A 24,424-nucleotide genomic window follows, 5' to 3' on the forward strand; every position below is an offset into this window, starting at 1 on the left:
CCTTAGCCACTTGAGCCACAGGCACCGAGCCTTTAGTTGCATTTTCAAGGCAACCTTTCCAAGTTATGTTTTTAGTGACCAATCCAATTTTAAAAGTAAACTTTTTAGTGACCAATTCAATATAGAGAGTAAATCTGAAGGATAAATTTCCCCATAATATTCCAAGTCTGTGTATACAACATATTTATTTATCTGTTTACACATTTCACTGTGCATTTTTTTTTTTTGGAGACAGTGTCTCAAGCTGTCTCCCTGGGTAGAGTGCTATGGTGTCATAGCTCACAGCAACCTCCAACTCAGGCTCAAGCAATCCTCTTGCCTCATTTTTTCTATTTTTTAGTAGAGATGGGGTCCCACTTTTTGTTCAGGCTGGTCGAACTCGCGAGCTCAAGCAATCCACCTGCCTCGGCCTCCCAGAGTGCTAGGATTATAGGCGTGAGCCACTGCACCCGGCCTCACTATGCATTTTAATGTCTAGAGCACCTGCTGTATGCCAGGCAGATGATGCCAAAGCCATTGTCTTCTCTTTAGGAAGTATGGTCTGATAGGGAAAACAGACCAATGAACCTCTAAGTTGACTACCTAACAGACTATAACAAACTGGTCAACATACAGAGATGGTCAACATAAGAAACTAGGCCTAGTGTACTGATATGTATGTATGGTACATTTCTAGTCTATGAAAATTAGGTCAACTTAAGGAGGTGGTCAACACAGGGAGGTAGTCAGTGGAGGTTCTCCTGTATGTCCAGTGTAATCTATGCCACAATCAAGGTGGATATAGACTGCTGTAGGAGTATAGAACTTTCTAGGTACCAACCAGGCTAGGGTTTGACAAAGCTTCTGAAGACAAAGCTAAGGTTCAGACAAAGCTTTCCCACAGAAAGTGATATGCAAATTATTCTTGAAGGATGAAGAGGACTTTCGAGCACAACAACTGGCAAATGTACACTGAGGGATTTAAAAGAACAAGGGAAGTTCAGGAAGTGACGTATAATTTTTTGTGGCTCTTATAAGGGCTGCTTGGGAGGCTCTGAGACTACAGTTGTGTGGAGAGATCCAGAAAGAAACATTATGAATTAAAAAATCCAGATGGGGCTTGGTGCCTGTAGCTCAGCAGCTAGTGCACCAGCTATGTACTAGAGCTGGCTGGTTTGAATCCAGCCTCTGCCTGCCAAACAACAATGACAACTATAACCAAAAAACAAAAATATCTGGGCATTGTGGTGGGTGCCTGTAATCCCAGCTACTTGGGAGCTTGAGGCAAGAGAATCACTTAAGCCCAAGAGTCTTTTGTTTTTGTTTTTTTTTTTTGAGACAGAGTCTCATTTTGTTGCCCTCAGTAGAGTGCTGTGGCATCACAGTTCACAGCAACCTCCAGCTTCTGGGCTTAGGTGATTCTCTTGCCTCAGCCTTCTAAGTAGCTGGGACTACAGGCACCCACCACAACGCCTGGCTATTTTTTGTTACAGTTTGGCTGGGGCCGGGTTTGAACCCTCTACCCTCAGTATATAGGGCCAGCAACCTACCCACTGAGCCACAGGCACCAGCCTAAGCCCAAGAGTTTGAGGTTGCTGTGAGCTATGATGCCATAGCACTCTACCAAGGGCAACAAAGTAAGACTCTGTCTCAAAAAAAAAAAAAAAATCAAGAAGGGCAAGGTGTAGTGACTCAAGCCTATAATCAAAGTGGGAGGATTGCTTGAGGCCAAGAGTTTAAAACCAGCCTGGGCAATATAGCAAGACCCTGTCTCTACAACAAAAAGAAAAATTTAGCTGGCTGCTGTGATGTGTGCCTATAGTCTCAGCTATTCAGGAGGCTAAGGCAGGAGGATTGCTTGAGCTCAGAAGTTTGAGGTTGTAGTGAGCAATGATCATATCACTGCATTCTAGCCTAAGTGGCACAGTGAGATCCCTACCTCAGAAATAAATAAAGATATTTAATTAAATTAAAAATCAATATATTTTTATCACCAGTAAAATGATAATTCTTACCCATCAGCCAAAGTATGTTTCTTGGTTATGTATGGATTAATTATATTCTGTTTTTATTGAGAGTAATGTGCCCCTCCATCATTGAATGATTTTTTGAAGTAATATTATCTTTTTTATGTGGATATATTATCTAATGAGGGGAACTAAATGAAGCACAGAGTAAGATAAAGAAAAATTAATCAAGGGCAGAGCTTGCCCTACCCCTGGGCTCACCATGGCTTCCTTGGGTTTTCTCTTTCTTTGTTTCACTCTGAAGGTGGCTCCACAGAGGCTGTGCACTCAGGTCTGGCCCGTCAGGTCTCCAGCCTTCTCACTAACCATCTTGCCCGAGCAACTGAGTGCTGTGGCAACCAGGCTGCTGGAAATGATGCCCTCCAGGATGTCCTTAGTCTTCTCAATGATCTCTCAAGGTATGGAGGGCCCAGCCCAGAGCTATTTCCTTCTTGAATGATTGGTGGTAGGTTGTCTTTTGAAACCTCTCAATTACTAGGCAGTTTGACACTCCCCTGCCTGAAGAAAAATGATAGGGAATAAAGTCTTGGAACATAGTATTTAGTTCCAAAATATAAGGAGTTTTTAGGTGAATAACTATAGCATAAAATAGCGTATTATCATTTATTTTAATACCTTATTGCCAGCAGCTGCTAGCCTTTTGAGTGGATGCAGTTGTGTTCAGTATCCTAAAATCTTACCCTTATGATAGCTAGATTAAATAATAATGAGTCAAGGCCTGTAATTAGCTCACTTTCTCATGCTGTGTCTTTAAAAGAAGAAACTCTGTGGTTACTTAATGCTTCCTGTGTGAGCCATGAGGCCCATAAAAACTTGTCCACCTACGACTGTGTGTTCTCCCACTTTCCACTGGGCTCTATATGCTTTCTTTGTGGAATGTAACAGTTTCCGCTGTGGCTGATCCCAGAAGCCTGTACAATACTATGTAATAGCTTTGATCTTGAAATACTCGTTAAGAAGGAATAAATGACAAAACTGAAAAGCTCTTAGTTTGGGTTTCTAAGTCGTGGAGCTCCATGAAATCACTCTGAATCTAGGATCTCAAGTAAACATCAGAGATCAAAAAATTTCAGAAATCTTTTCAGTATTATTGGTCTCATCAAATGTTTATTTAAAAACCTAATTCTAGGCCAGCATGGTGGCTCATGCCTGTAATCCTAGCACTCTGGGAGGCTGAGGCAGGCCGATTGCCTGAGCTCAGGAGTTCAACACCAGCCTGACCAAGAGCAAGACCCCTGTCTCTAAAATATACCTGGGTGTTGTGGTGGGCACCTGCAGGCCCAGCTACTTGGGAGACTGAGGCAGGAGGATTGCTTTAGCTTAAGGGTTTGAGGTTGCTGTGAGCTATGATTCCATCACACTCTACCAAGGGTGATAAAGACTCTGTCTCACAAAAAAAAAAAAAAAAAAAAGTAAAAATTAAAACCTAATTATTCTTCACAAAAATATAATGCCAAATCCATTTCTTCATGAAATTTTATTTCATTGGTTTGTTTCCCTCATTTAGGGAACTCTTTCTTCTGAGTGTTTATAGATCTGTATTTCTAGCACAGTACAGAGTAAACACCCTTTCTCCCTTTTTTTCCAGGAGCCACATAGGTAAAGCCATCCTGAGCCAGCCAGCGTGCGTATCTAAACTCCTCTCCCTGCTGCTTGACCAACGTCCATCTCCAAAGTTGGTCCTTATCATTCTTCAGCTGTGCCGGGCAGCCCTGCCACTGATGAGTGTAGAAGACTGTGGCAATGTGGAGCTCCCACCCTGGAGCTACTCTGTCCCCTCCTTAAATAGTGAGCAGGAGGATCCCAGCGACCCAGCTTCCAAGATCGCCTCCTTGCTCTTAGCAAAGCTGGCAGATTATGTGGTCCCAGGTAAGCAGCTCCTGAGCTGGAGGATGGCACTGCAGGGCACGCTTCCTGTGCATACTCACACCCAAGCTTCTTGTGATAAAAGAGAGACAGAGAAGGGAGCAGGGGTGGAGGTGGAGATTCTAAAACCAGTGTTTTTCATGTATAGTGGAGCTATAGTTTTTCTGAATAGGTTTTGCTTTTTACTTAAAGGATGTCAGACCGTTCTTTCTCCTACTGCTTCCGAACCTGATACCTCATTGACAAAAACCAGTCCGAAGAATTCTTTGAAAGGAGATAAAGACCCTGGAGAAGAGAGTGAAGCAGTAGACGGCAAGCTGTCTATATTTATCCATAAGCGGGAAGACCAGTCATCCCACGAAGTCCTCCAGCCATTGCTAAGGTGACTGTATATGATTGTGATAGCTACATGTCATCAAGCACTGCCCATGGTGCAGGCACTGTGCTACGTAAGCCCTTTCATTTATCAACTGTCTCAGCCCTCTTACCAACCCTAGCAAGTAGACATGGTGACTGTCATCCCTGTGGTGACGCATGAAGAAACTGAGGCAGAGCTGAAAAGCACATGTAGGCCTCTCTGGCCACAGAACCCAAGCTCTGAACCACAACTTGGTGCCACCTTTCTGAACCCAACAGAGAGCTAAAGCCCTATTGACAATGTATTGTTGTCTATGGGAAGTCTACACAGTGACTTGGGCTTTGCAAAGGAATAATGAGGTTTGGTTTTCAGGTATTGGCATCCTTTGGCTTTTGGTAAATTTAGGGATGCCATTGGCTGTGAGTTGGAGAAATAAGAGACCCATTACCCATTTTTTAGTGTTTTAATTTAGGCCAAGCCTGGTGGCTCATACCTGTAATCCCAGCACTTGGGAGGCGGAGGTGGGTGGATTCCCTGAGCTCACAGGTTCGAGACCAGCCTGAGCAAGAGCAAGACCTCGTCTCTAAAAAAATAGCCAGGCGTTGTGGCATGCACCAGTAGTCCCAGCTACTCGGGAGGCTGAGACAAGAGAATCGCTTGAGCCTAGGAGTGTGAGGTTGCTATGAGCTGTGATACCATGGCACTCTACCAAGGGTAACAAGCGAGACTCTGTCTCGAAAAATAAATAAATAAAGCTTTAATTCAATGAAATACGAATAGGATGGCTACTCAATAAGAAAGTAAAAGCACAATTATTACCTAAATATTATAAACCTATAGGTTCTTATTTATGGGATCCAGGGCAAGAGGAAGGCCTACCATCTAGCACAAGGGAATTTAGAATAGATGTTTATGTCCATGGAAGAGTCCTCTCTTCAAACAAATGATCTGAGGATGCCATTCTCACAATTGGATCCCTTGTCTACCAGTATGGCAATGGAAAGCATTTATGAAAGAATGGCATAAACCAAACAGGGCTTAGATGAAGAAATTCTGTACTCTTGGGCATTGCAATACATCATAGTACAAATTTAGTGAAAGATTTTTTTGGAGAACCAATTTCAGGAGGCAGAGGAAGCTAAATTATTAGAAAGGATGATCTAGTCATTCTCCCTAAGACACCAAGTTCAGGCTGTTGTTCAAGTTCCCTCACTGTGAAATTTACAAGATTTCTCATGTACCTCCTATGTGCCATGTTCTGCCTTTATTCTAGGTTCAGATTGTAATTTTTGTACTGCTCTTTCATTCATGCATCTTTTTTGTGTAGATTCTTAGGTATTGTTACAACTCTAAAAACAGCTGTTATTTGGCCGTATAATTAAGAAGTAATAAATCATTTCCTATTTGAAAAATTGAGAATCTTACTGTGGATTTTAAGAACCAACTTAAGTTCTAGCTTATAATGAGAGCCTGACTGTGCCTGGGTGAGCCCAGGGCATGCGACCCACCTATCACAGTGCCTGTAAGGTATGCTCCGCTCTCTGCCTGCCTTTTTTAGTAGCTCAGAAGGACGGCCCTTCCGACTTGGTACTGGCGCCAACATGGAGAAAGTTGTGAAGATGGATCGAGACATGACCAAGGTAACATTGTAGGGGGAACCTGCTCCAACAAAATCCATAATTGAAGAGCATTTGCTGTGCTTTAGGTTTTCAGGAGAAATTTATTTATTTTTTATTTTTATTTTTTTGAGACAGAGTCTCACTATGTCGCCCTCAGTAGAGTTCTGTAGCATCATAGCTCACAGCAACCTCAAACTTTTGGGCTTAAGTGATTCTCTTGCCTCAGCCTCCCAAGTAGCTGGGACTACAGGCGCCCGCCACAACACCCAGCTATTTTTTGTTGCAGTTGTTTATCTGGCCTGGGCCCAGTTCTAACCTGCCACCCTCAGTGTATGTGGCAGGTGCTATAACCACTGTGCTATGGGCACCAAGCCAATTTCAGTAGAAATTTTTAAAAAAATTAACTCAAGTTCCCATGAAGAGGCAGGGTGAGAAATTAAGGCCAATGGCTTAACTGAAGCTGTTTTAAAGATAACTCGTCTGCTTGAGGCCAGGAGTTCAAGACCAGTCTGGGCAACCTACTGAGACCCCATCTCTAAAAAAAACAACAAAAAAAAAAATTAAAAATCAAGCGTAATGGCACATACCTATAGTCCCAGCTGCTCAGATGCTAAAGCATGAAGATTGCTTGAGCCCAGGATTTCAGGGTTACAGTAAGCGTTATCATGCTACTGCTCTCCAGCCTGGGTGACCATGCAAGACCCTGTCTTAAGTAGGTAGGTAGGTAGATAGATAGAGATAATAAACTAGTCAAAGTCAGTTTGTTGTTAATGCTAAATTACAATAGGAAACTTTTAGTTTTGACCTAACTTTTTTTTCTTATCAAGAAAAAGAAGGCTTATTAACTGTACACAAATTTGAGGGGTACCAACTGCTGCTTGGAAATATAAAATGTTGGGTTTCAAGACAGCTGCCTGTCTCCTAACATGTCAGAGTTTCAGGCAGCTGCCTGGATCCTCAGTTCTTGGAGTGCTTTTGGCTGACTGCCCAAAATAAGACAATCATGAAACAAAGTTTATTGAGAAAGAGACAGATAGATTTATAGACTAAGAGTGAGGTATAGGCTTACAGAGCAAGATACATTCACTCCTATTATTGTGATGAAGAAAAGGCAAGGAGTCCTAGAAATTTTTTCTTAACTCTTTTAAGAAAGTTTTATGGCCTACAAGTAGTTTGAAATTAAAGAGAGGTGAAAAGTTGCTAAGAGAACAACAGATAATAAGAATTATAGACAAATTGCCCATAAAAATAGAAAAATGTGCCCATGTACACAAATGATTAAAGGAAAAGAATAAAAGCAAAAGTGATTTATCATTTTTCACCTCTCAGACTGGTAAAGTTAAGAAACACTGATAAGTACCCATTATTGTCAAGGTGAGAGTAAATATCTATTTTCTCTCAGAGAGAATCACACAGCATGTTCTTCACAGTTTTATCTGAAAAACAAAATAGAATCAATGTAACCTCCGATCATAATAGAGGATTGGTTAAATAAACTGTTACATCACATAATGAAATAACTGTGTAACAATGAAAAATGATGACATAGATCTATATATACTGACATGGAAAAATACCCATTGCTAATTGGAAACCTGTGTGTGGTGAGACCCCATGGTTTTGTGTGTTGGAGTTTGCAGGGAAGAAATCTAGATGACAGATAATTATCTTGAACTGGGTGAGGACATGAGATGTTTGTGGAAATTTAACTTTCCAGATATATGTTACATTTGAACTTTTTAAAAATGAGCCTACATTGCTTTGATAATGGGGGTGCTCAAAAAGTATAGCCCTGGCAAGAGTGAAATGAACATTCTAAATGCCTGCAAACTGACCCCCAGGGTGGCTGTTGTGAGGTGATTACAGAAGAGGCTGCCGCTGCCCTTCGGAAGGCAACCAAGTGGGCACAGTCAGGCCTCATTGTCAGTGTCGGGCCCCCTGTAGAGTCTGTCAACCCAGAGACTGTGAGTGGACTATCCACAGGCGACAAAAAGAAAACCGCTCAAACCTCCATTTGCCGAGAGAGGAACTCTGAACTTGCAAGGTAAGACCTTTGCCCCAGGTAGAACCTATCAACCCATCTCAGATTTACTTTTTGCCTTTAGGGTTTTAATTTTCTACCATCCCCTTGACCTACTGGAAATGAAGAGTAGGGGCTAAAAATACCAATTTGGCATAGTAATTGCTCTCAAAGCAGAGTCTGGGAGTATGCCAGAGAGCAGTGACCATCTAAGTGAGTCTCAGATTGTCATGGAAGATAGGGAAATGCTTCTGGATGAGTAGAGATTGATAGCCAGAGGATTCTTCTGCATACTGGTAAACTCTGGTGTCCCTACCTTTATTTTTTTCAAATGGTCTTTCTCCACTGTACACGTAAACTTCCTTCTAGGAATAGAAGAGATGAGTGAGTGCTGCCTCTGGGAAGTTTGCGCGAAGTGTTTGGCACGTGTGCCAGAAGTAGCACAGTGTCTTTCCTCCATTCTGTGGCTTATGTAGTGAAAAGTTTAAAGTCCATTATTTCAGAGGATTCTTCAGATACCCTAGAGAATGTGAAAGAAGTGATCTCATCCTAATGAAAATGTAGCATTTAATTTTTTCATTCAACAGAATCTGCTTTTTCTTATATAAATAAAAGCTGTTTCCCTCTGATGCAAACCCTGAAAGCCACTTCTCTGCACTCTTAACTGTCCCTTGGCATCAACAATTTTCCACGTTGACACTTGCAGAACTGATCCCGTCCGCCCATTTATCAGTGGGCATGTGGCAAACAGCATGGCTGCAGAAGTGATCGCCTTGCTACATAGCTTGCTAATGGCACCTGAGTCAAATGCTGCTCAAATATGGACCACAACAGCAGAGAAGGTTAGTACAGTGTTACTGCTTAACTGAGGAAGTAAGATGAAGCTAATTAGAATTAGAACCATGCCCAGCAAGGAATCGTTTTAGTAAGAAAGATTCCCACATTAGCCAGATATACCTGTCACGTGTTTTTCCCCTGGAATTTGCTTTGTTTTAGTAATCTCTACTCTGTCAACCTATATCTCCTATTGATGCTGGTTCTGATTTTGCAGAAGACAGGACGGCCTTCTTAGGGAAAGAATGACAGTGCTTGTTTCTTCTTCTCGCTTATGTTAGATTGGCACTGACATTAGGAAATCATGCAGCCTTGCTTTCTTGGATTGGTTAAGTGTACTCACTAAGCCCAAGGAGGCTACTGTGTGACTTACACTGCCCGAGTGCCCTGTCAGTGAGTAATTCATCATTACAAACAGTCATCCAGTTGCCTGAAACCGGAGATCTGTAATCAGTTCCCCCTTTCCACAGTCACCCTTCAAGTGAACCCCTTATAATGTGTCCTAACGTAATTGAGTATTGACAAGTAGGCAGTGTGCTGGGAGGACTTTCCTTCAGATAAATCATTGCTTTATTTTAGGGGTTTTAGTAATGCAATTTTAGTTTGATTCTCTCATGCTTTACAGTTGCTTATTTCCAGTTCTGTCTGATTACATTATATGAGTCACAGTGTCACTGGCTATAGCCTGATAGTTTGTTGGTCCCTCCCATGTCTGGAGTGCCCTCAGAATGTGAGACCCAGGTACTGTTGTAGACACTTCACCATCCTTGGTATGAAAACGACCAAAACATTAACAAGTGCATGGGCTGCTTCTCACATTTAGGTTCTGTCTCGTGCACTGATGTACATTCCACAGTTGGGGAAATATGCAGAAAGCATTCTGGAAAATGGCAGCAGCAGTGGCAGGAAACTTGCCAAACTCCAGAGAATTGCCCGCCAGGCTGTTGCCGCACTGTGTGCCCTTGGAGGCTTCAAAGAGACAATCAAGATAGGATCCGAGGTTCAGGTAACCAACTCCCATTTCCCCCCATTCATCACTTCCCCCACATATAAACCCATTGATTTACTGATTATCTGTAAGACATGTATCACTCGCTCAATTGAACAAAAAAAAACCTGTTTCTTCAAACTAAAGAATCTGAGAAACTCTTGAAATCTAATCCACCCTATGCTACAAATTATTCAGACATGAATGCAAACTACATAATGCTAAGTATAATACTTGTCCCCTGCCAAACCATTCATATCAATTTTAGAATTGAAAGTTTCAGATGACAGCATGTTGTGATCATCTTGCTGTTAGATTTTAGGACCTATTATTTAATTCATGTCCAGAGCTTGGTGTCTACATTATAATAAACTACTGCTATAGAGCTGATAATAACAGCTGTAAATTTACTTCTTCCTCTTGTCTCATGAGACAGCTCCTCGCATAGCAGTGCGGGGCAGGTAGTGTTAACCCTTCTCTGTCTCTAGGTTTTAGGTAGAGGAATATCAGGAAGCATTGGAGTAGTGGCTTCTATCAATGAGCAGGAAGGTATAGCTACAGTCAGATTCCCACCTATAGACTGTAGAAAGACTTCGCAAGCATCAGACACATTGACTATTCCATTGTCTAGACTTTGTGTTCCAAGATCAGAGGTAAGGTGATTTTTAAATGTTTCATAAAATGTCACTGCAAATGGTAACCATAACTGTACTAAGTAATGTACATGCAAAATATAAAAGCGCAAATACTTGGTTAATCTTAAATTTTACCTGTGATGTTTATCTACATATTGGTTACAAGTATTTAATGGTAACATTTGTGTGAAAATTTACATCTAAATGACCAAATTTCATTTCTTTGTTGTTTAGGAATATTCCATAGTATATAATATTTTAATTGTTTTGATATGGTTTACAATATTCTGTGTGATTTTATTTTTTAACTCAAAACTTGAGAATTAACTCCAGATAATAACAACACCCTCATTTCTTATAAACTAACTACTTGAATTTAACTTTTTGCCATGCCCCTCCCACCGCCATCAGGCATTGCCTCTTCATAAACTGTCCATTACTGAGAAGGTAGTACAGGCAGTCCAGTCCATGTTGCTTCCTCAGGAGGGGAGTCTCTCTATTCACACCTCACTTCCTGCAACAGGAGATGGGTCAGCTCCTGTGATGGCAGTCGTTCGGCTCCTGGCTGAGATAAGAACAAGGTGAGCACCCTCCTCAGATTGCCTGATGTGCTGAGGCAGTACAGGCCACCAACGTCAGGGGTCTTTGGTGGGCCCCCCTACCCCTAGCTTAGTAGTTCCACAGCTGGAAACTCATGCCAAGCTGAGTAACAGAAGCCATTCTCTTATACTGTGTTTACCATACTTTGTTGCATTCCTTGATCTCTGCAATTTTTGTTGCATTCCCCTATTTCTACACTTACAAATAAAGTTTAGCTCTTCACCTAAGAAAATAAACAATTAAAAGTCAAGGTATTGTACATATGTAAAGCTCCACTGATTTGCTTTGGTAAAAAACTTTGCTGTATCACAGAAATAACTACCACTTTTTTATGTGGTTTAGGCCACATTAATGCATATCTGGTTTATGATTTTCCAAGCTGATGACAGGAAAACTAGGGCATACTTACAAGGTGTTGATGTTAGAAAGGAAAAGAGTCTTTTTCTGTAATTGCACGCAATTACCATTAAATAGCCATAACAAGCTTCTCTTTTGATGATGGAACTTCTTAGAAAGTTCTAGTATATATGTTGAATCACATGAGAGAGATCAGCAAACAGACTTTTTTAGTTTTGGATCCCTCTTTTTTCCAGAGCTCTGATAGTGCCTGTGGAGCATGGAAAAATTAGGTTTAGGAAAAGCTTTTAAGAGCTAGAGCTGATTTCTCACCTGGGTACTTTGTGTCTTCATTTAATGGAGATGGCACCCCTTTTCCCTTTTCTGATCATCCATACAGTGTCAATAGTTAATATTTGGGAAAAGAGACTTGTTTGTTTCCAAGACAATCCAGCTCAGAAAAAAAGCAAGAAGAATGGGGAGTTTGAACCTTGTTGTAAATTGGGGGACAAAATTGATTGAAATGTTTTTCACAGTTGACTTTTTAGAGAATGAACATTGATGACTTTGAAATATTGTAAATCTTTTAACATTAAGAGCATGCCTGGTCATGGCCCAACTTTTAGAAGACAGCTTATTTTGTGAAGAATTCATACAACAGTGTCCAGCAGCTGTTGAAGTCCTTAACCTGGTAGCCCAGGAATGCAGCGCTGGTGAGTTCTGTTACTTTCCTTACCACTCTACTATATTGAGTTGTCAGCACCTTTGCAATTTAATAGTGTCATGTTAACTGTTTTCACTCACACACACATCAAACACCTGAGCTCTAACGACCACATTTATAACTCACTTTCATCCCAGACCTAGAAATGTAAAATAAAACTTACAGTCTATACCAGCGAGGAAATCAGCTTTAGGACCGTGTCAAAGTGTTTTCTTCATTCCTATTAATTCATTGCCTTTATTCCCTAATGAACTATTTATGGGCTGTCCGTAGGGCTAGCATCTATATTATGACTATTGTCACTGGCTACATATGAATTCAATGTCAAGAGTTTGCACTAACATCCATCCTTGAGGGTGCCTATAGGTGTGTGTTTATGGAAAAGTTCAAACAAATACAAAAAGCAAAATACTAGTATAATGATCCCTCCTCATACTTCCATTATCCAGTTTCAACAATTGTCAACTCATACCTGATTTTGTTTTATCTATATTGCAACCCATAGATAATTTTTACTCCTAGATATTATTTTATTTATAAACATTTTAGTATGTCCCTTCTAAAGAGTAAGGACTCAGGGGCAGCGCCTGTGGCTCAAGGAGTAGGGCACTGGCCCCATACACCAGGGGTGGTGGGTTTAAGCCCAGCTATGGCCAAAAAACTAAAAAAAAAAAAAAAAAAAAGAAGAAGGACTCATAAAACAACCATGATACCATTATCACATCTAAATTATTAATGATAATTCTTTAATATTATTAAATATCTAAGCTGGTTGCAGTGATAAGTGCCTATAGTTCCAGCTGCATGAGAGGCTGAGGTGAGAGGATCACTTGAGCCCAGGAGTTTAAGTCTAGTCAAGTCCAGCCTGGGAATAATGAGACCTTATCTCTTTAAAAAAAAAAAAAAAATATATATATATATATGCATATATATGTAAATACATTACATGATATGTATATATCTTGTCAGTGTTCAACTTCCTAATTTTCTCACAATGGTCATTCTTATTTATACATTTATTTATTTGAATTAAGATTCAAATAAATGTCACACATTGTAATTTGTTTCTGTGTCTTATTTTCTATAAGTTTATAGTTCATTTTAAGTGAAAGTTTACACTTTGTCCCCAGTGATGTAATTGGACCCTAAGTGAAATTGTCTACAATTCAATTAGCATTCTATTTCACAAATTATAAGGAAGAAATGGATTTTTTTTTTTTTTGAGACAGAGTTTAACTATGTCGCCCTTGGTAGTGCCGTGGCATCACAGCTCACAGCAACCTCCAACTTTTGGGCTTAAGTGATTCTCTTGCGTCAGCCTCCCAAGTAGCTGGGACCACAGGTGCCCGCCACAACGCCCTGCTATTTTTTTGTCGCAGTTGCCACTGCTGTTTTAGCTGGCTAGGGCCAGGTTTGAACCTGCCATCCTCGGTATATGGGGCTGGTGCCCTACCCACTGAGCCACAGGCATCGCCCAAGAAATGGATATGTTAACAACCTTGGGTTTTTTTTTTTTATTTTGTTTTGTTTTGTTTGAGACAGAGTTTTACTTTGTTACCCTTGGTAGAGTGCTGTGGCTTCACAGCTCACAGCAACCTCAAACTCTTGGGTTTAAGCAACTCTGTTGCCTCAGCCTCCCAAGTAGCTGGTACAGGTGCCTGCCACAACACCCAGCTATTTTTTTGTTTGTTTGTTTTTGGTTTTTTGAGACAGAGTCTCACTTTATTGCTCCCAGTAGAATGACAGGGCGTCACAGCTCCAGCAACCTCCAACTCCTGGGCTTAGGTGATTCTCTTGCCTCAGCCTCCTGAGTAGCTGGGACTACCAGCACCCCACAATACCTGGCTATTTTTTGTTGCAGTTTGATTAGGGCTGGGTTTGAACCTGCCACCCTCAGTATATGCAGCTGGTACCCTACCCACTGAGCCACAGGCATAGCCAAACGCCCAGCTGTCTTTAGATATGGGGTCTCTTGCTCAGGCTGGTCTCGAACCTGTGAGCTCAGGCAATCTACACACCTTGGCCTCCCAGAGTACTAGGTTTATAAGTGTGAGCCACCGCATCCAGCCTTCCCTTAGGGGTTTTAAGCTCTTTTGGGGGTCATTTTTCTTATCCATGTTACTTATCATTTCTTTATTATTAAGTTTGTGCCCATTATTTTAGTTGTTACTTTTGGTAGGTCCTTTTCCTGACTCTAATTTGCTCATTTTCTTGGCTTAGATTGCATTCTAAGGCATATTTTGGCTGAGTGTAGCAGACATGTAACTTGCTGCATTAATCACTTGCTTTTCTGTGGGACTGTTTCTGGGTATCCTCTTTTTAGAATAAAGAGGTCTCAATTTGTGCAATTTACATTGGTACTTGATGTATAAGCCAGGATTTGTAATAACTTAAAAGTGATGATCTCAAATGGTTTTGATCACAGCCTACTTAACCTATTTTTCCTAGCTGAAAAGAACCCTGTGATAACAAAGAATTGAAAAGAAATGTGTGGGAAATATTTATTAATTACTCTAAAAGAGAAGACTATGAGCATATACACATTGATTTATGTTCTAAAATACAATAGTGTCACACCTGTAATCTTAGCGCTCTGATAGGCCAAGGCAGGTGGGTTGCTTGATCTCACAAGTTTGAGACCAGCCTGAGCAAGAGTGAGACCCTATCTCTAAAAATAGCTGGGCCTTGTGATAGGCTTCTATGGTCCTAGCTACTTGGGAGGCTGAAGCAAAGAGGATCACTTAAGCCCAAGGGTTTGAGGTTGCTGTGGGCTATGACATCATAGCACTCTACCCAGGGTGACAAAGTGAGATTCTGTATTTTAAAAAAAATTAAATTAATTAAATAAAATACATATTTAATTAATTAAAATACACTTTAATTCATAAAGTGTCCTATATGAAGTTTAAAAATCCTTAATAGGCTGAGTGCAATGGTTCACACCTGTAATTCTAGCACTCTGAGAGGCCAAGGCAGGAGGATCACCTGAGGCCAGGAGTTTTAAGACCAGCCTGGGCAACATAGCAAAACCCTGTCTTCACCAGAAAAAAAAAATTAAATAGCAGGCATGGTGGTGTGTGCCTGTAGTCCTAGCTACTCGGTAGCTAGGATGGCTTAAGCCCAGGAGATTAAGGTTACAGTGAGCTATGATCATACCACTGCGCTCTAACCTAAGTAACAGAAATGTCTCTGAAAATATTTCAATCAGTTCCTTTTATGCTTTTTTTTAAATTTTATTAAGTCAAATACACATAGATCATGAATACATTAGTGCATATGTGAGGTACAATGTGCTGATTTTTTTTTTATACAATCTGACGTGGTTACATTAAACCGATATACATAGCTTTCACCGCATTTGCTTGATTATTGTGCCAAAACATCTGTTCCACACTTCACAGATTTGACTTGTACCCTTGTCATATGCTCCATAGGTGTGGTCCCGTCCTGCCTTTTACCCTCCTTCTGTCAAACACCCCCACCTCCTCCCACTCCATTTCTCTCCTTCATCCTGGGGTATAATTGTGTTCTATCTTTCCTAAGAAAGTGTGAGTAAATATAAGTCCTTTTATTCTTTTATCTGGAATGAATTAAATAGCAGACTTGGCCATTATAATAGTAACTCATTTGTATCTAAATTTTATGCCTTCTATATCTAAAGAAGAAAGTATCTAAATTCATTTGGTCTAGGAAAATAGCACTTCAGCGCTTTTTCCCTTGAAGAGATATTCCTAAGGAGTTAACTGGAACCCTTGGCTGAAATAGCCTAGGAAGCAGATGTTTACACCTGGAGAAAAGGCACACAGAGCAAAAAGTGCTCAACATTACTTTGTACTCTCCTGGGTGCCATAATCTCCCAGTTTCAGCTGTTTCCTTTTCTCCCAGCTTCTTAATGTTTGTATTCCCTGAGCCAAATTTCCTCACGCTGAAAGTTGCAAAGAACCCCTGGGAGGCATGGTTAAAATGTTTCCCAAGCTCCACCAGAAAGTCAGAATCCTAAATTCAGAGTAGGCCCAGTCATTGTAATACAAGGGCCTCAGATCTTCCTGGAAGAAGCAGGGCTCCAAGTTTTATCCTGACCCTTCTTTCTCTACCTGCCCTTCCCCTGAGCTTTGGTGGCTTCACTGTGAGCAGTGAGCAGATCAGGCCTGGTAGCTATTTCTCTGTAAGTACTCCCCTCCCCAGCCTCACAAATGCACCACATTTAAAACCAAGGCCATTAATTACTCTAAATCAGCTCTCCTTCTGACCTCCTGTGTTGGTTAATACTCACACTATTTTTGATACTCAGATACTGAGTCAAATTCGTTTCCTCCTTGTCCCTTCACATTTAGTTACTTGCCATGTCCAATTCTTCCTTTGAAATGCTCCCAAACTCTCTTGCCCATTTCCACTCCCAACTCTTTAAGGCATGTGCTTTTTATCTCATGTTTAGACGCTGGCATTATCCCAACTTTTTCTTGTCAGACCCTCTCTTTTTTCTCTTTTTACATTGTCATCACAGGTATCTTCTTGAAGCCTGGTTTGAGTGCCTGATTGTCAGAAGTACAGAGCTGTCACTGAGTGCCTGGCTTTCCTCAGCATAGTTGTTGATGCAAAATTGCCATTTATACATTGGAATAAACACTTCCTGGAAGTTACTTGTTATTGTAGCCAAAAAGAATCAGTCTTTTGTTTACTGAGTTTGAAGCATAGGAACTTTTTATTCCCACACTAGATACTGTAAAATATCTTACATTAAGCCTGCCTCATGGCAGACATGCTTCCACTCTATCAAATATCCCTCTGCTCCTTTCCTTCCCCCCGAGAATTGCTTTTACCTTATTATTTAATATGATCCTACTTAACCTGTATTGAGTATCACCGTGAAACTTTGTTACTGGTTAAAAAGGACATTGTTGCAGATGTTACTCATTGTATCATCCAGTACTCTATGTATGAGGTAAGTCATTTTAACAAAGTACCTGGGCTCCTTATGACTAGCTTACTTTTGTTTAATGACTTGATGAATCTTGTAACTAAAGTTCCCTTTTTTTTTTTTTTTTTTTTTTTTGAGATAGAGTCTCACTTTGTTGCCCTTGGCAAAGTGCCATGGCACCACTTCTCACAGCAACCTCAAATTTTGGGGCTCAAGCAATTCTCTTGCTTCAGCCTCCCAAGTAGCTGGGACTATAGGCGCCTGCCACAATGTCTGGCTATTTTTGAGATGAGGTCTTGCTCTGGCTCAGGCTGGTCTCCAGCTTGTGAACTCAGGTATTTTACCCGTCTTGGCCGCCCAGAGTGCTGGGATTACAGGCGTGAGCCACCCCTCACTCCCAGTCCAGCAGTTTCCTTCTTTGATTTGGCCATTGGGAAACACAGATCTATCTTATGCCTCTGAATGTAAATAAAAGACCCAGCACACACCTCATGGCCTGTCCTCACTCTCACTCCTCTCTGACTCTGGATATGCCTTATCTTTCTTACCTCCCATTCTGTAGAGTTGTATCTTAGGTGTCCATAGGGTCCCTCTTGAGACAAGTCTGTGTGTCTACAAGTTTGTAGCTGTGCTAGAAGTGAAATAAATCTTTATCCACTTTCTCCACTATCCTATACAAAGCCTGTGCTTTACTTCTATGGGACTACACTGTAGCCCTCTAAGATGATGTATACTTTTAATTCACATACCATACAATTTGCCACTTTTTTTTTTTTTTTTTTTTTTTTGAGACAGACCCTCAAGCTGTTGCCCTGGATAGAGTGCTGTGGCATCACAGTTCACAGCAACCTCCAACTCCTGGGCTTAAGCAATTCTCTGGCCTCGGCCTTCCAAGTAGTTGGGACTACAGGCGCCTGCCACAACACCTGGCTATTTTTTGGTTGTAGTTGTCATTGTTATTTGGCAGGCCCAGGCTGGATTAAAACCCGCCAGCTCTGGTGTATGTGGCTGGCGACTTACCCACTTGAGCTACAGGCGCCAAGCTGGATTTGCCACTTCAATGTGTACAGTTCTTTGGGGTTTAGTATACTCACAGAGTTTTACGACTATCACTGTTACCTAATTTCATAACATTTCCATCTCCCACCACTAGAAAAACACCCCCATCCCCATTAAACAGCCACTCCTGGTTATCTGTCCTTCCTAACCTCTGGCAGCAACAGTCTACTTTCTGTCTCTATGAATTTGCCTATTCTGGGCATTTCACATAGATGAAATCATGGCCTTCTATGTCAGAATTCTTTGACTTTAGCATGATGTTTTAAACTTCATTCATGTTATAGCATTATGTCAGTACTGCATTCTTTTCTATGATTCAATACCATTCCATTGTATGAACTTACCAAACTTTATTCATTGATCAATTTATTAATACTTATATTATTTATGGGTTTTGGCTATTATGAATAATGCTGCTATAATCATTCATATACATGTTTTTATGAAGGTGTATGTGTTTTCAGTTCTCTTGGATATATACCTGGGAGTGGGATCATTGGCTTATATGATAATTCTGTGTTTGACTTTTAAGGAATTCTTTCCTTCCTTCCTTCCTTCTTTCTTTCTTAGGATCTGTTTCCCAAAGTGATAATTTTGCATATTCCCACCAGCAATGTATGGGGGTTCCAATAACCTCATATTCTTACCAACAATGGTATTGTCTGTCTTTAGATTATAGTCATCCTAGTAGGGAAGAATTGGTTTCTCATTGTGGTTTTTTTTTTTTTTTTTTTTTTTTTGAGACAGTCTCACTATGTTGCCCTTGGTAGAGTGCTGTGGCATCACAGCTCACAGCAACCTCCAACTCTTTGCCTCAGCCTCCCAAGTAGCTGAGACTACAGGTGCCTGCCACAATGCCTGGCTATTTTTTTGGTTGCAGTTGTCACTGTTGTTTAGCTGACCCGAGCTGGGTTTGAACTGCCAGCTTTGGTGTATGTGGCTGGCGCCATTACCACTGTGCTACAGGCGCTGAGCCTACTTTGTAATTTCTTAATGACTAATGATATTGAGCATCTTTTCATGTACTTATTGATCACTTATCTTCTTTGGAGAAATGTCAACTCAGATCTCTTGCCCATTTTTTAATTCTGTTATTTGTCATTTTATTGTTGAGTTATAAGAGTTCTTTATATATTCTAGACATATTAGTCCTGATCAGATATGGTAAGCAAATATTTTTTTCCATTCTGTGGGTTGTTTTTTACTTTTTTTTTTTTTTTTGAGATAGAGTCTCACTTTGTTGCCTTCAGTGGAGTACCATGGCATCATAGCTCAAGGCAAACCCTTGGACTCAAGCAATCCTCTTGCCTCAGTCTCCCAAGTAGCTAGGACTACAGGAACCCACCACAATGGCTAGTTTTTCTTTTTAGAGTAGAGAATGGGGTCTCACTCTTGCTCAGGCTGTTCTGGAACTCCTGAGCTCAGGCAGTCCACCTGCCTCAGCCTCTCAGAGTGCTGGGTTTACAGGCATGATCCACTGTACCTGGTCTTTTTACCTTCTTGATGGTGTCCTTTAAAACACAGAAGTTTGTCATTTAATCAAACCATTTTTACCTGATTATCTTTTGGTGTCATATGTAGAAGAAACCATTGTCTATTCCAAGGTCTTTTACATCTCTATTTTCTTCTAAGAGTTTTATAATTATAGCTATAGGAATTTTTAGGTCTTTGATACATTTTAATTTTTATGTGTCATATGAAATTTTCTTAATGCCTCTTGCACTTGACTATTGTAGACCTTTTCTTATAGTTTCAAGCTACCCAGAATTCCTTTCCTTCCTTTTTTTTTTTTTTTTTTGTCACCCTCAATAGAGAGCGATGGCATCACAGCTCACAGCAACCTCAAACTTTTGGGCTTAGCTGAGTCTCTTGCCTCAGTCTCCTGAGTACCTGGGACTACAGGTGCCCGCCACAACGCCCAGCTATTTTTTTGTTGTAGTTTGACCAGGGCTAGGTTTGAACCTGCCACCCTTGGTATATGGGTCCAGTGCACTACTCACTGCTCACTGAGCCACAGGCACTACCCTTTTCCTTCTCTGTTTATTGAAATTCTGTCTTTTCTAAGATCTAACTTAATTTTGTATTCAAGAGCCTTTCTAGATGCTAGAATGAAGTAATCATTCATTTTCATCTGTGCCTGTGCTTGTGCCTTGTATCACATAATCACGTCATATAGCTTTGTACTGTAGTCTTTACTGTATATGTGTGTTATGCATATCTCGTCTGCTCTCCGAGAGGAGGGGCTTTGGCTCAGATATCTTTGTATTCTCCAACATCCAGCAGTGTTCCTGCTCATAGAAGGAGCTCAGTAGGTATTCGATTTTAAAAAATGAATTTAGGAGATAAGAATAACAGCCTTCATTTATTAGATGATGAGAATAATAACTCTCATTTATTGAGTGCCTTGAGTTATTGTATCTCATTTTCACAGCCACCCTGTGAGACACAGGTACTATTTCTCCATATTAGAAAGAGATGGTGTTGGTAAATACTGAGTACTGGAGCCAGGTTCTGAATCCAGGCCCTCCCCCACATTGCTGTGCTGCTGAGCTACACGTAGAAGACAGAGATGTCTCAGGGAACGTGTTCCTTTGTAAGGGTTTGAGTGAGCTCTATAAGTGACTTTGATTGTTTTGATGCTGTTCCAAAGACGTTGGCACCCCTTGGGGGTCGTGGGAGTTGTTTTCACAGATTCAGTATGTACATCTGCAGGAGAGCGACTCGCAGTTGTGGAGGTACAGTGTGAACGGCTGAGGATGCTCTACCGAGACTGTGCTCGGCCCCCACCGCCCCCACTGCAGGCTGACCGGAGACAGGTGAGCCCTTTGCAGTGCTTCACACCTCCTATCAGGTCACAGCACTGGTCCTTGAAGAATGCCAGCAGCAGGTTAATGACATTTCGGAAGACTGTTTGCAGAGCCGTTTGGAGATGCACTTTCCACAGTGACATGCTGTTATCTTTGAGTGTCGAAGTAAATTGAGCTGACATTCTGGATATCGACAAATTGCAACAGAGGACGTGAACATACTAATTTATAGATAATATCTATGTGTTGTCAATAACAAAGTGAAAGCTTTTAGATCACTGTCCATTTATAAAAGTACTATATAGCAAGAGAAAGAGTGAGAGTGTAAAAAAATAAAAGTGACATAATGTGAAAAATTGGTACATCTGTGAACATTCTCAGCAGCATTATTCATAATAGCCAAGAAATAGAAACAACCCAAATGTCCATCAGCTGAGGAAGGAACACAAAAAATACAATACAGCTATCCAATGGAATATTTTTTGGCCATAAAGACAAATGAACCAGTCGTGATGGTTCACACCTATAATCTCAAACACTTCCCAAGGCTAAAGTGGGAAGGTCACTTTGGGCCTGGAATTTGAGTCCATCTTGGGCAACAGTGAGACCTCAGCTCTTAAAAATATAAGAACAGGGCCAGGCACAGTGGCACATGCCTGTAATCCTAACAGGCGGTTAGATTGCTTGAGCTCACAAATTCAAGACCAGCCTGAACAACAGCAAGACACTGTAAGAAAAATAGCCAGGCATTGTGGTGGGCACCTATAATCCCAGCTATTCAGGAGGCTGAGGCAAGGGAATGGCTTGAGCCCAAGCATTTGAGGTTGCTGAGACCTGTGACATGATGGCACTCTACCCAGGGCAACAAAGTGAGACTCTGTCTCTGAAAACCAAACAAACAAACAAACTATATATATAAAAGAACAATTAGCCAAACATGGTGTCACACCTTTATTCTCAGCTGCTTAAGAGGCTGAGACAGGAGGACCATTTCAACCCAGTTCAAGACTACAGTGAGAATGATCAGGTCATCACATTCCAGCCTGGGTGACAAAGCAAGACCCATTTCTAAAAATAAATAAATAAAATAATAATATTAAAGAATGAAGTGCTGATACATGCTACAATATGGATGAACCTGAAAGTATGCTGTGTGAAAGAAGCTAGGTACAAAGACCACATATCGTATGATTCCATTTATGTGAAATATTTAGTGGCAAATCTATAGGCACAGAAAATAGATGAGTGATTGCCAGGGGCTGGGGGTACAGGATTGTTGAGGGCAGAAAGGGATAGGGATTAACTACTAATGGATACAGGGTTTCTTTTAGTGGGGACAAAAGTGTTCCACAATTAGATCGTGGTGATGGTTGAAATACTCTGTTAATATACTAAAAACCATGGGCGTATACACTTTAAATGGGCAAGTTATATGCTATGCAGTTGATAGCGGATAATAAAAATAGCATCATGAGCATGAGAAAGAGAAATATAGAGGAAGCGTCAGAATTAACTGTGGACATAGGGAAGGAAACTATCTTTTTTAAAAAAATAAAGTTCCCTTTGGAAAAAAGGATAATGATTTTTAAAATAACATATATGCCTATATTATATTACATCAAATAAGAATTACTTTTCTTTCTTGAGAGGTCAAAGGAATTGATGTTGGTAGTTCTATTGATGAGGGTTTTTCCCCCCAATGCAGCCCAAAGAGATCACTTGGAGCCCCTCACGAGTGTTTCCCCCTGTTCGAGCCTGCATGTTCTCATCTCACCTTACCTCGGTCACCTTCCTGGCTGACCCCAGCGCTGGGGGAGGTCTGCCCCGGGGCACTTTTATCTATGCCACGTCACCACTGCCTGTTCAGGTGAGACGTCACATGACACACTCTCTTTTGCCTCTTTCCTTCAAAGAAGCAGCGTGTTCTCAGTTCCAGGCTAAGCCCTCTGATTGTTGCCCTTTTCTGGGTGTCTCTTTAGGCCCCATCTTTTTACTGGGAAATTGAAATTGTTTCCTATGGAGATACTGATGACGACACTGGACCAATAGTTTCCTTTGGCTTCGCTACAGAAGCAGAGAAACGAGATGGGGCTTGGACTAATCCAGTGGGCACTTGTCTTTTCCATAAGTAAGTGGCTACTATTGCTTTTATTGAAAAAGAAAATAAATAGGGTGGTACCTGTGGCTCATTGAGTAGGGCGCCGGCCCCATATACTGAGGGTGGCGGGTTTGAACCCAGCCTGGCCAAACTGCAACCAAAAAGTAGCCAGGCTCTGTGGCGGGCGCCTGTAGTCCCAGCTACTAGGGAAGCTAAGGCTGGAGAATCCCCTAAGCCCAAGAGCTTGAGGTTGCTGTGAGCTGTGACACCACGACACTCTACAGAAGGCAAATTGAGACTCTGTCTCTAAAAAAAAAGAAAGAAAGAAAGAAAAGAAAAGAAGTAGATCAGTATTCCAGAGAAAATGTAGATAGTAACTTCCCACAAAGTGTTTATAGGTATTCAGGAAGCGCAATAGAATTATTTTATCGAATAAGTTTGGGAAGAGGAGAGTGTTGTTTCTTTCTTAGAGATTCACAATACACATTAGCAAGATTCCTTCCTTGGTTGTCGTGTAATTTAAAAACCTGTTTATCTTTATTTCCCAAATTCCATATTCTTTTATTCTATGAAAGAATACTATTTGGAAAATACTGGTGTGGATTTTTTAATACTAAAATAATATTACAGCAATCTAAAAATGTGGAAAATGCCAGTCGGGAATATATTCATGTTTCAGAAGACAGAATAGCTACGATTTCTGATTACTCTTAAGCTACTGAACCCCCTCCTCCATCACTCCCCATGTGCCTCTGTGTTGGCCAGTAGTCTTGTCTCTGACCTGCCTTCTTTATACTTCTCACAGCAATGGCCGAGCCGTGCACTACAATGGTTCCAGTTTGTTACAGTGGAAGAGCGTTCGCTTAGATGTGACACTCTCTCCTGGTAAGTGGAGTGGGACCTTTTTTACCCTGCGTCTTTATGTTGGGCCCAAATGGGTTAAAGTTAAATAAATTTAGCAACTGGAAATGGGCATTTTGTCTTTGGGGGAAAACCAAATGCTTGTCATTGCTGCCCTGCAGTTTACACAAAACCGTTCGCTTTCTAGGCTGTCACCATTAGAGCCTCCATTAGTAACTCAGGAGTCACGTTTACTTTCGTTCTTCCATCATTAGAAAATGCTGAGAGTTTGCTTCTCTCTGAAGTTTGGTCTTTTCATCAGCTATTTGTTGATGAGCAGATAAACAGCTTCAACAAAAAGAGAGCTCTACCACTAACTAGGAGGATGGCTTATTGGTAGATCCAAGCTGCAGACTTTGTTCTCAGTAACTGAAACATCTCATCTGGCTTCCACAAATATTCTGCCTGTTTCAGTCACAAAAACTATCCTCTCTTCTTTTTAGACTTCGTATAAATAACTTGATCTGTACAGTAGCTGAATTGGGATTGGTCCTACCTGCTCTAGCAGTAGCAAAATGCTAAAATTGTCTTACTGACATAGGAGGCAGCCAAATACAATACTCATTTTCAGATGATATATCTTAGCTTCATCTCTGATAAAACTTAATGTGATAGGCTCGGCGCCTATAGCTCAACCGGCTAAGGCGCCAGCCACG

General features: G+C 41.0%; 1 protein-coding gene across 1 annotated transcript in view; it reads left to right on the forward strand.

Moving 5' to 3' along the window:
* HECTD4 (HECT domain E3 ubiquitin protein ligase 4) overlaps positions 1-24,424 on the forward strand; it is a 213,386-nt gene that overhangs the window by 131,079 nt on the left and 57,883 nt on the right. Inside the window, exons 34-47 of the mRNA XM_023513244.1 lie at positions 2,251-2,404; positions 3,595-3,875; positions 4,065-4,254; positions 5,789-5,870; positions 7,691-7,893; positions 8,576-8,711; positions 9,527-9,709; positions 10,180-10,344; positions 10,738-10,907; positions 11,860-11,975; positions 20,676-20,779; positions 22,476-22,637; positions 22,750-22,898; positions 23,674-23,753. Coding sequence (XP_023369012.1) covers positions 2,251-2,404; positions 3,595-3,875; positions 4,065-4,254; positions 5,789-5,870; positions 7,691-7,893; positions 8,576-8,711; positions 9,527-9,709; positions 10,180-10,344; positions 10,738-10,907; positions 11,860-11,975; positions 20,676-20,779; positions 22,476-22,637; positions 22,750-22,898; positions 23,674-23,753 — 2,175 coding nt within the window. The remainder of the gene's footprint in view (positions 1-2,250; positions 2,405-3,594; positions 3,876-4,064; positions 4,255-5,788; positions 5,871-7,690; positions 7,894-8,575; positions 8,712-9,526; positions 9,710-10,179; positions 10,345-10,737; positions 10,908-11,859; positions 11,976-20,675; positions 20,780-22,475; positions 22,638-22,749; positions 22,899-23,673; positions 23,754-24,424) is intronic.

Source organism: Otolemur garnettii, unplaced genomic scaffold, assembly GCF_000181295.1.
Source record: "Otolemur garnettii isolate 467f Iridium unplaced genomic scaffold, OtoGar3 scaffold00038, whole genome shotgun sequence".
Lineage (NCBI taxonomy): Eukaryota > Metazoa > Chordata > Mammalia > Primates > Galagidae > Otolemur > Otolemur garnettii.